The sequence below is a fragment of the Diospyros lotus genome, chromosome 3, assembly GCF_014633365.1.
Source record: "Diospyros lotus cultivar Yz01 chromosome 3, ASM1463336v1, whole genome shotgun sequence".
NCBI lineage: Eukaryota > Viridiplantae > Streptophyta > Magnoliopsida > Ericales > Ebenaceae > Diospyros > Diospyros lotus.
Genome location: NC_068340.1, coordinates 15,829,295 through 15,841,769, shown reverse-complemented (window position 1 = coordinate 15,841,769; position 12,475 = coordinate 15,829,295). Strand labels below are relative to the sequence as shown.

At 35.2% G+C, this 12,475-nt stretch overlaps 1 protein-coding gene across 1 annotated transcript; it reads right to left on the bottom strand.

The window, feature by feature from the left end:
• Positions 1-2,122: 2,122 nt before the first annotated feature.
• LOC127796843 (uncharacterized) lies at positions 2,123-11,443 on the bottom strand. The gene is made up of 4 exons (XM_052329249.1): positions 11,380-11,443; positions 3,935-4,053; positions 3,623-3,696; positions 2,123-2,285 (listed from the first exon to the last, which is right to left on the bottom strand). Exons 1-4 carry the CDS (start codon positions 11,441-11,443, stop codon positions 2,180-2,182), a joined length of 363 nt encoding a protein of 120 aa, XP_052185209.1. The 3' UTR covers positions 2,123-2,179.
• Between the last annotated feature and the right edge of the window lie 1,032 nt (positions 11,444-12,475).

Here is a 12,475-nt window from a genome sequence, read left to right as displayed (position 1 = left end):
GGGGTGTTACAGTTTTAGCAGTTCACAGTAAATCTATGGACTTGTGGAGTTACAGGTATTCGTAACAACCCTATTTTATTACTGCAATTCAGATTAGGGGTGTAAGGTCTAGTTATGAATTATCTGGTTCATGTTTAACTGTGAGTTTGTTATTGTTTGCTTGTAGTCTTGTGTAAATTAGTTATCTTTATCTACTCTTATTATTAAAAAAAAAAAAATTGTGTGTTTTAAATAACGCTATTCCTAAAGCTTTGGAGTTATGCACTGATAGCTAGTTAAGTTTGCAATACGAAACATGAATGCATTGATTTCTTATTTGAAAACGTATATGCATTAGAATAAGTAATTTGCATTCATTGGGGATTCAAAATTTAAAAATTGGTTATCAGTCATAAAGTCAAAGGTAATAGTAATTGGCTTATTAGTACACTATATGATCCCTCAACAGAAGTGGAGACTATTACCCACGTGAGTGTTTGAGCTTACTAACCGTTAATTCTAAGTGAAATAACACTTACTCTAAATATGCTTTATTGTTTATCTTATCTTTTCAATGGTTTCAAAACATCAATTCACTTTGAATGTCTAGTATGATAGCGAATGAATTTGACTAGTTTCAAATTTCGAATTAGATGACTGAGTAACATCGTTTTGTAGAAGCATGATAGGGGGATCAATTTCTTTCATTTTGGGCCTACTAATATTTTTCTTTCTTTACATTAACCTCACTTGCTATCCCATTTGAGCCATTTATAGTACAATTTCTTTCGTTACCCTTGTTTAACCCATAACCATATGAATTTTGTCCAACCTAGTGTGATTTTGGGAATTAGTCTGTCTAACTATTTTCATATTAAAAAAAAGCGAAAAAAGAAAAAAAGAAGAAAAAAAAGTGAAACAAAAAGAGAAAAATTCTCTTAGCTATTCAGCACAATTGTTTCAAAATAAATGCTGGAAAAAAAAAATTCCGACACACCCTTTGCACACTCTACCTTTTCTTTAACAAACCATATTAACCTCATAGCCCCATTACAACCCAGTCTGGTCGCTCTTGATGCTATAAATCATGTGATCTCAGAATTCGAGTTTGGAGTAGGGAATCATGTTTAGATTCAGAAGTTACTCATCTAGAGCATTATTCCAATCATGAAGCTATGTCAATTTCCCTGTTCTTTCATCAAAATACGTTTCTTGTATTTGGGATGATACCGAGTTTTGAACTTGTTCTACATTTCCTCTTATAACAGTGCACCCCCTTGTGTGTACACCTGAGGAATCATTTTTGTTGGAGGGAAAATCCATAGTAAGGTTTGAAGTCAAAACTTCAAGGGAGTAAGTCTGTGTGTTGGTTATCCTAATTGCTATTCTTGAGATTGTATGACCTTTAGCCAAAAATTTGATTTAGAATGCTAAATTAATTATTCGATTTTATGCATTTCGATTTCGAATTTGAAATTTTTACATTCATACAGTTATTGTGAATAAAGCTTGGCAGGTGTATAGTCTGATTGCTAAGGGACTAGCAATGTTTAAGTTAGGGGGTATGATTAGTGGTTAATTTTGTAAAATTTTGTTATAATTATAACCCCTGTTTTGATTTTTAAATTGGTTTAATTGAATAGTTATGTGTAATATATATATAACTAGGAATAACCCGTGCTTGAAGGCACGGTGCAACTAAAAAAAATCGAAAGTTAAATTTGAACGCGAAATAATAAAGTATTGAACTTAGACACGTACTAAATTGAAACCCTAAACTCACCATATATCACTGTTTGAAGACAATGTATATAGTTCTTAAATACGAAATGATCAAATAATAAATATAAACATGCATTAAGTTGACAATCGTTTGATCATTTTTAATGTCGTGACTTTAGTGAAATAAAAAGGGTCAAAATGTGGATACTCTGTCAAAAATTTAACAGAGTATCCTCTGAAAATATGATACAACAAATATATCAACATATCTACAATATTTATATATTTCATAATCATAATCAAATCATGTCATAAAACACCACATCTCTTTCATTTCCACTTCGAAACTTGATCTACTCAAGTCAAAAGGAAAAATAGCTTCGAAACAACAAAAAAGATGAAAATCCAAACATTCCATGCGTCCATTAATCATGCAAAAATCACATCTTCTTAAGTTCACCTCCTACCTCGGGTGGTCTTAGCAGCCTGCCTGTCTTTTCTTCTTCTTCACACCTGATTTGGCAACCTTAAGGCTCCTATGCACAGCACTCAACCTTGCAAGTGCGGCATTTTTCAAATCAGGCCTGCAATAATTATCAGCCATCTGTAATAAATTATATGGTAAAAAAGTGAGGATTCTTCTCAAAGTTAATATAACTAAAATTCCCCAAATGCAAAATTAGAAGAAAAAAAAATGATGAAAACAGAAGGTAAAATGGTAAGTCTTTGTAAAGAAAGTTAAATCCCAAGTTGCAGTGTAATCCACGGGTGAAAAAAATAAGGGGGGCGAGGGGTCAAACACCAAACATTAACTACACTTCAGCTTAGCACCAGAATTCTATTCTATTTTATTTTTGATGAGAAATTAGAACTAAAAATGCAATTGGATAATTTATCATATTTACATAGTAGATTAAATGCTACTAACATTAGAGCTACTCATAAATAAAGCACTGAAAGATCCATTGGAGACCAGGGTTCTTCTCAAAAGTAAAAGCAAATTACTGCAGAGAAAATTCTGAGGGAATGTTCAAATTGTCTCTTTTTACAGCAAAATAAATTGACAGTACATTAGAACAACGCTATTCTTTCTCAAAACAGAATAAAGCAATCTCGCAAAAGCGCTATTCTTTCTCAAATCGCTGCATGAAAATTGCATAATTTCAGTTTGGCAGCCTAGCAAAAGCAAGAAACGACCCAAAAGCAGAGGTTTGAGACCATTTCATCATCAAACGCCCATTTCACCAAAGAAAACCCCAACCAACTAAACCCAAAACCTTGTTAAGCATTAAAAACAAAAACCCAGAAGCTCAAGGAGCTATATGCTTGGCATCAAAGCTGGAAAACAAAGCAAAATCAGGAATAATAGAAATAGACCCACCAAAGCCGCAGCTCGTGATCATGTATTTACAGCTCGTTTCTGCCCCTATCTTCAACAAACAGATCATGGACCGATCAAGAGGGTCCAAATAAATGATAATCAAAGCAGTGAAATTAATCAACCTATCTACAAAGCTTATATATTTCATAATCATAATCAAATCATGTCATATGTACACTAAAATCCAACTATATACTAATTACCACAACACCATTCTTCATACACAAACAACTATATCAATACAATGAATATAAACATGTCATTGTATCAATCCAAATCCGTAGTTGGAAAATGTACAACAATAAAATGGAAAATGATAAAATGCATACGACTTTCATATGCCTTTAGGTACGGGTCAGAGTAAATCTGACAATGAAAAAGTGAATCTTCGTATAAACAGAATCTAACAATGAAAACTGGTGTTCAAGAAATTCAAACTCAAAGCTGAGTTAAATTTCTATGACTTAAAATATTAAGAACTTCTGGAATTAAGGGAGAGAAAAACAACAGAAGGTAATGAAGATTAAAAATAACACTCACATTTTGTCGGCTTCCCAGTTGTTCTGCCACATTTTGTTCAATCCAATGGTTTCTTCCACTTCCACTCCATCAACCTAATACAACCTAATATTTGCATCTTTAAGTATCAGTGGGAAAGAATACAGAGATTGAGGCGAGAAATAGTGGGAAAGATCGGCGATTTGACAGTCACACTCCGATTCACCGATTTGTTTTCTGATTCCGAACGGAAACCAACGACAGATCTATTTTTTGATTCGAAAACCAATTCTTATGAACAGAAACCGCAATCAAACAAAACAGATCGGTTGGACAACTTATAAGATATCTTACCGAAAGGGGCTGTTGAGTTTGAGAACTGAAACATCGACTCTCGGACGAAGCCGATCGATTTGAGAAGACAGATCGGCATCTACGAAAAAGGGCAACAGTCTCTGCAAATCCCCAGCTCTCTGAATGTTGAGGATATTTTGGATTTTACACACACAGAACACACACACAACACGGCCGTCGCACACACCCATATACACACACAACACACATACATATACACAGCAAAAATAACTGAAACATCAACGGCAGGTGAGGGGGCGTTGGTGACGGCTGGCGGGAGGGAGGGGCGGGCGTCGGCAGCCGCCGCCCATGACGACCGGTGGGTTCGGGGAACGTTGATGGCTGAGGTGGGGTTGGTGGCGACCGACCGGCCGGGGGGGCATTGGTGACCGTCCATGGCGGACGTTGGGTTCGGGGATCCTGGGTTTGCGAGAGAGAAAGAGAAAGGGAGAGAGAGAGAGAGAGAGTGACTGAGGGAGTGGGTGGGTGGATGGGTTGTAAGAGAGAGAAAGATGTCTCTCATATTGGGCGGGAAGTGAAATTAATCCCAACCATCCACTAACACTCAAAACTCATCTAAACCACTAAAAAATTGTCTCCCTCACATTTGTCTATAGATTTCAAAAATCATCCTCCCTTATTATATAGATATATAATATATTATAATAAACATGTAAATATAATATATATATATATTATAACACAATACATATACTCAATGGAGTGCATGCATGGAGCATTTATATAATATATAAGTATATAATATATGATATAATATATCATATAAATATATACATAATATATAATTTAATAACACTTAATTGTTTGCTTGTAGGCATAAAGAATGTGGGATTGGAGACTTAAATTGGATTGAAGAATGAAGAATTAAAGCGAATGAAGAAGTAAACTCCATGAAGACTTAAAAGCCCATCATGAAGAATTAAGGCCCAATTTGAGCAACCCATGGAAGATATCATTTGGAGAAGGCCCAAGTCTTATTTTTAATCCTAATGAAGATCAAAAACCTAATTGTAGAAATTTATTTTTAAATATTTGTTATGTGAGTGCTTTATTAGGTGTGTTTTTTAGCTAAAATTCATTTAACTATTAGGTGTGCATTATAGCTAAAATCCATTTAACTTCATGAGTGTTTTATTAGGTGTGTATTTTAGCTAAAATCCATTTAATATTAGGTGTGTATTATAACTAAAATTCATTTAACTTTAAGTGTGTGAGTGCCCATTAGATATAATTATGTCTAGTTGAATAATTGAAATTGTGTGGTTTGTATTGCATCTTGTGGGGTATAAATAACTCACTTGAATGCATTTGTAAGAGTGATTATTATTCTTGAATCAAAGTTTAGTTGTTTCCTTAGAATTCTCTCTTTGAGAATTGCTTTTGTTCTTCCTTATTTTCTCTATTGTTTTCTCTTGTGATTTTACTTCATTTCTTTCTTCTGTTAAATTCTTATGTCATTTTGTAACAACCCGTTAGAGGGCCTAGTATTTATTTAGAATTAGTTAATTAATTATTGAAGCGATTAATTAAGAGGATTTGCCATTTAATTATTTAATGTGGCAATTTAGAGATTTAATTGAGAAAATAGCATTTAATTATATTTAATTATTGTGAAAATTAAATGCAAGGACGTTTTGGTCATTTACGGATTGGATGTTAATATTCAATTAGTAAATAGAATTATTTTGATTAAGAGATTAATTAATCCCAGCCGTGAGAAGGATTCGGATTGAAAGACTCCTAGTTATATTAGGAGAAAGAGATGGCATTAGGGTTTCTCTTAAGCATATGTATATATATAATGGTCATTAGCCATGTTGTCTTCGCCGTGTGAAGAACAACAGAGGGAAGAAGAAGCTTCAACAGCGAATTAAAGGCTTTGCGTTGGAGGCTTCTGTTAGATCATTGGATCGATCAGAGAGTTTGAAAGGCAAGTTCTTCTCCGTGTAAACCTTTCTTACAGGATCGTATTTAGCATTCGATCATCAGTTTCAGCAACTCTTTGTTTAAGTTTCAGATTTATGTTACAGTCAGTGTATATATATATATATAGGCACGAGCAGTGAGTTCAAGTCTTGCATAGGAGGCTCTCGTGAGATCATTAAGTCGATCAAGAAGATCATAAGGCAAGTATCCTTCCCCTGTAATCCTTTCTTACAGGTCTTGATTGAGTTGGATACCAGATTTCCATAATTGAATCAGTTCCAGTGCATGTATATTCATATATGTGCGTTACAGTGAGTTATATCAGTTTAGTGCATGTTTATTTATGTATTTTCATGCGTACAGTGAGTACCAGCCAGTTCATGTATATTCCTTGCAATGTTTATATGAGTTATGATCAGTAAATCATCCCTCAAGTTGTTAATATATCAATTGGGATTGTTCTCCCAAGATTTCTTTTGGAATGGTGTAGTGAAGTTAAGTTTTGATTCAAGATACGATCTCTGTTATCGTAAGTTTTATAGTTGATAAGATTCCAGTCATTCGAATAAGTCTTGTATCATTCGAATGAATTTCAAAGCATTCGAATAAGTTTCAGTGTTATCGTAAGCTTTTCCCTTATAATATTCCAGTCATTCGAATGAATTCTTGGTCATTCGAATGAGTCATGTGTTATCGTATCATTCGTATGAATTTTTGAGGTTTTTTGACTGTCATTCGAATGAGCCTTGTTGTCATTCGAATGAGCCCTTGAAGATGTGAGTAAGTTGTTGCTTTGTATAGTCTGTCATTCGAATGAGTCTTCTTGTCATTCGAATGATCTTCAAATTGATTCGAATAAGGTTACTGTTGCATTCGAATGAGTCGCATTTTGCCAGTTCAAAAGTTGAAATTTTCCAAAATTCATTCGAATGAATTTGAGAGTCATTCGAATGAGTCCCAGATCAGATCCGAATAGCCTTTGAATATCATCAGTCATTCGAATGAGCCTTCTGTCATTCGAATGAGTCTCTGTCATTCGAATGAGTTTTCTGCCATTCGAATGAGCTTGCTGAAATCCATTTTTTTCATTCAAATGAGCTGTTTTTCATTCAAATTTTCTCCTTAGACTTTCTCAATCATCCAAATAGTATCAAATGGCATCCAAATGGCTTCCAATAAATTCTTGATTCAAGTATTAAATTTAATATAAATATTCAATTATTCAGATATTGAATTTTTATGCCAAGATATGACAAAATCCAATATGCCATGCCTATACTCAGAAATTTCAGAATATTTGAATCTCAACATTTCTAGTAAAAATCATATACCATGTTTAGCAGTTCATTATGACATGGTCAACATTATTTTGTGAGATTATGTGCATACACATTGTATGAGCATTGAGCATGACTTATGTGGAGCACTACATATCGTGTGCCAGCATTTATATGAGCATTGCATTATGCGCGCCAGGCGGCTTGTCCGCAGGGATCCCACTAGTATCAGTACAATTATATCTCAGTTATGAGATGCTCGCCTGATGTCGACCAGGGAGCTAGGGGCATATTGCCCAAAGTATGTGCTTACAGTTTTTATGTTTGCAGGACTCAGATCAGTCAGGTAAGTGTTACAGTTATGTGGGCCTATGGGCCAAAGTTGCATACCTGCATTTAGTTTACAGATTATGTGCATTTCATCTTATAAATGCCATCCAGTGATTATTATATCTCTCAGTACAAGTTCAGTAAGTATTTTTATCAGTATCGATATTCTTCGATTCAGCTTCAGTTATTCTTTCCAGTTTATTACTTGCTGAGCTTCGTAGCTCACCTTGTACTCTTCACCATTCCAGGTCCTAGTGGGGGAGTACCAGATGTGGGGCCTAGCAGCAGTGTCCAGTAGTGTGTGTACGTGGAGCCGCTCAAGACCAAAGATGTCTGGGAGTTATTAGTTATTAGTTGTTAGTTAGTGTTTGATCAATTTAGATTCATTTTAATTTCCAGTTTAGGGAATTTCCCTTAGATGCAATTATGATTTCAGTTTTTGTTGACTCAGAGTTTTATTCAGTTAATTGATATATACAGTATTGGTATCAGAATTCAGTTATCAGTCAGTTTGTTTTATTATCCCCAGTAACACCTCTTCTCGGGCAGTTCTAGGAGAGGGGGTGTTACACATTTATTGTTACTTTATTATTCACCGCCTAAATGGCCGGTTAGTTTATGCTTTTAAATTTCTGTAATTTTAATTCTTGTCATTTAATTATTCACCGCCTAAATGGCCGGTTAGTTTCTACTATTTTAATTCCTGTCATTTAAATTCTATTATTTAAATTACGTCATTTAAATTCCATCAATTAACTTTCAAATGGAGATGAGTAGTTAAATCTAATCTTGGATTAAGGCAAGGACAGTGTCCAACGCCAATGATTCTCAAAGAAAGCTGCGCTTTAAATGAGTAACATTAATTTAAATTTCAGTATGAATGTGTCTTAATTATTGAGAAATCACTAGGTTTGAATTGGAGCGTAAGCTTAACTTAGAGCTTTCATGTCATGCATGAGAGTTACTAGAACTGGAAACGCTATCATACCCAAATCCGAATGATTAATTTAGTTGTTTTGTGTATTAATTGCAATTGGATTTATGGTAGTTGCTTAAATTAGAATCCTGCATATCATGTATGGGGATTGCTTAAACTAGAACTATCATCATCTCTAATTGCATTTAATAACAAACCCTCATATCTGAAATTAAATTAATATTGTTGATATTTTCTGAAAAAATTTGGGAATCAACGAGTTGGCGCTGAAATTGTTTTAACCCAAGTACTATCCAATTTCATATTCTCACGTTTAGTATTTATTTCAATTTCTACCTTGCTTTATGTTGTCTAAAAAACCATAAAAAAAAAAAAAAACCCTTGTTGCCAATTTGTCTAAATGCGTGTGCGTGTGTGATATTCTTTTTCTTTTGTCATAAATAAATCTCTCAGTGGACGACTTGGACTCATCCAGAAAATATAAATTTAAATTTGAACTACAACTGCACTTGTACACTGATGAGTATAAACCTCTCACCAAAATAAAGAAAAGAAAAATATAAATTTTTTATTGTGTTTTGTTTTATGTTTTAATTGCAGGGTGAGAGTGCAGTCAACCTTCTAACCCAAATTTTTCAAAAATTACACATTCCGAAATAAGCACCAAAAGCACCACATTTCCAACAAAAAATATTTTATTTAATCCCTTTGATGCTTCCAACAACCAATACCAAAAGTGAGATTTACATCAATACTTAGGCCTCCACAAGTCATAAGCCAATATCTCATTTTCAAATAGAATCATACATTCCAAAACTAAAAATACACCCATGGACTTAAGCTTTAACAAGCCATAACCAACAAAATAAATTACATCACATGAATCGAATGCAACAAAATAGGCTTCCCTAAGCCATACAACACTCTTGAATCTTCATTTCCATGCCTCCACATGCCATTCCATCTTTGCCTTGATTTTTCCATGCCTTTACAACCTATATGTGAGGGTAAAATCTCATGAGCTATTAAGCTCAATAAGGGTGCAATGATAATAAGTATGAACAAAAACATATCATGTGATGCCAAATTCATGCATGCAACATGGTTAAGGCTTCCACATCCTCAGAACCACCTAGGTTTGAGGCTTAAACTACCCTACCCCACACAACCTCATGGCCATAAGTCCTTAAACACAAAGAAAAACATGCCAATGCACACATTTACAAATTTTAAGCACATACTTAGAATTTGCTAGCCACCATCCCATGGGGCTATCTCTTACCTTAACACCCTTCTCTGAAGCTTCAAGAACTTGATTTGAAGACTCTTCAGGCTTTCAATCCTTCTTGCTCTTTCTTTCTTTCTTCTTCATTAGAGAACTTCTTTCTCTCTTCATCTAAGCACTTGGCCAAAAAGCTTAGCCCTCTTCTCTACCTCCTTTTATATAGCCAAAATTCCCTTTTATCCACTTATTTTATTTCCATGGCAAGAATAAATCCTAGCCCTAGGGTTTTACTTAAGTTGGAAGAATACATCCTAGCCTTCCATAACAAGCACAATCCATGTGCTTTGGAGGCTTTAATCTCATCCATTAGATTTTTACTTACTTTCCAAGAGAAGATCTCAAGCTTCCAAAGAAAGCACAATCCATATGCTTTTAAAAGATTTAATCTCAACCATTCATTTCTTTAATATTTGGAAATCCATAACATTTCTTCTCTTTAAATCTCCACCCTTGGATTCATTCTCTTTTCAAGAATACATCTCACCTATTAGATCTCTTAAATTTTTTATTTCTTTCCCATTTAAATTAATGAGACTATTTTTCACCATTAATGCATGACTAATTTAATTTTTTTTTAATTTTCTTTTAATCCAACACCAACATGCCTCTCATTAAACGCTTAAAAGACTAATTAGTATTTCTTTTACATTTATTTAAATCTATCCATTTATCTTGGACCACATAATGTCATGTGTCACTCTAAGACACCAAACTTAGCTTCCAAGCTTCCATCTCAACCATCCATGTGGCATTACCACATTAATCCACCAATTTAGGAAAAAATAATTATTTTCTCAAATAATTGAATATACACTATTTTTCCATTCTCCACAATTTAATTCTTTTATGGAATTTACTCCAAAATTACCAAACTACCCTTTGTGAATTATTACTCTCATTTATCTCCTCACTTTTACAAAAATGGAAAGTTAATTCACTTCCATACTTAATTCCACCTAGAAATTATATTTTCAAGTTACCAAAATACCCTTTATTGAACCTCACTATACAAATTACCAAAATGCCCCTCTCATAGGACACTATTTTCCTTAAGATCTCTCATCTTCTCAAGGGCATTTTTGAAAGTTTCTCACTTCTTTTCTCATTCTCCTAACACCGGGTGTTACACCTTACCTGGCTTGAAGCCTCTTCTCCCAAGAGCAAGAACGCCAAGCTAAACTCCAAACTTTTTAAGTATCATCGCCTCCTCGGTAGAACCTAAATACCATCACACAAAAACCCAACTCCATAAGAAATTAAGCCATGGCTTATGCTTTTGCCAAACACCGCAAAAACCACCCATCAACAATTTTCAACCAACCCCAACTAAGAGTTTAAACCAACCAACACTTATTCTACATTATCCCACATAATGCAAATAACTTGAAATAATTTAATTAATTTATGTCAACTAATCTGGAGGATAAATTCGACAAAAAGCCCACATTGGCGTTACCTCCTTGGCTACCACCCTACTCCCAGATTCCATTTCCGTGCCTTTGGCACTCTCCTCGAGCCCCAAATTAATTTTTAGAATTTTTTTCAATTTTTCAAGAATTTTTTTGGGCATTTTTCTAGAGTTTTTTCCTTTTTCTTTTTTTATCCCTCTTTCTCTTCAACCTCATGCACGCGCACAGCCTGCGTAGCAGCTCCGCTGGCCACCCACCACCTGAGCCTCCGCCGCCTGTCAGCTCGCCTCCGACAGCTAGCTGCCTACCTCCAACTGCCGCCATTGGCCACCACTACCGTGGCCTCCCGCGCCTCTAGCCCGTGTGCACAGTAACGACATTGTTGTCCGTTCGCTTCTCATCGTGGCCACACCATCGGCTGCTCCTAGCTGTCGCACAGTCGCTACCATTGGTCGTTTCAGTCACCTTCGTGCGCCATCGCGTGCTTGCTGGTCCACCGCCTCAAGCCACTACTCTCTGATGCCACTGCTGCCTCCAACCAGCCCCCAGCTGGCCATCGATCGACCCAAGCTCTCTCTCTCTCTCTTGTATTAGCTCTCTGCCCCCAGCTCCGTCAAGATCTCTACTTCTCTATTTCTCTCGACCATGCTTCAAATGAGAGAAACAAAATGCGATTTAATTTTAGCCACTCAATGTAGCACACTTGCCCCCAAGCCACACACACACACATATATAATTGCACATTTACCTCACTTCAAAATCTCCTTATTTTCACTTAAAAATTTATTAATTGCACTTGGACCCTCTAAGGCCTTAATTAATTATCACCAAACCAATAAAAATCTTGATTTCTCTAAAATTAACAACTGATATTTACTCAAAAAGATCAATTTCATCCATGCGCTTGCACAAGACATTTATTCCACCCGAAAATGCTTCAAGATTGTCTCACTCACAAAATTGGACCATCCCTAAGGTCCCTTTGACTTTCTGGATGTCCCTCACAACCATTCGATTTAGTCAACAATTTAGGCTTATACAGAAACTTTTTCGAAAACTATTTTCGATCTGATTGCTTTCAGCGTCATTAGCCTCACCTCAAGACGCTCTCCAATCTCGTGCCGTCTTTCTTGGACATCCAAGTCTCAGGCATTCCCATGCCATCAATTAAATAATTTTATTAATTAATTTCTCGAAACCAACTTTTTGGTCTCTCCGGACTACTCCAAGTCCTTTAAAAATAACTGAAAATTTTATATTTTCAACACCGTGTAATACTGGGTATTACACTCGGTATCAATCAATCATATGCATAAAAACTAAAACCATTCCATAGGGAGTTTAGAAATATACCTT

Bases quoted from the DNA above. Each gene is read 5' to 3' on its own strand.
- LOC127796843 (XM_052329249.1), bottom strand. From the start codon at position 11,443: ATGGCGGCAGTTGGAGGTAGGCAGCTAGCTGTCGGAGGCGAGCTGACA. The intron at 4,054-11,379 runs GTGGTGGGTGGC...CTCAACATTCAG, and splicing joins GACAGGCGGCGGAGGCTCAG to AGAGCTGGGGATTTGCAGAG. The intron at 2,286-3,622 runs GTGAGTGTTATT...TAATTATTGCAG, and splicing joins AACTGGGAAGCCGACAAAAT to GCCTGATTTGAAAAATGCCG.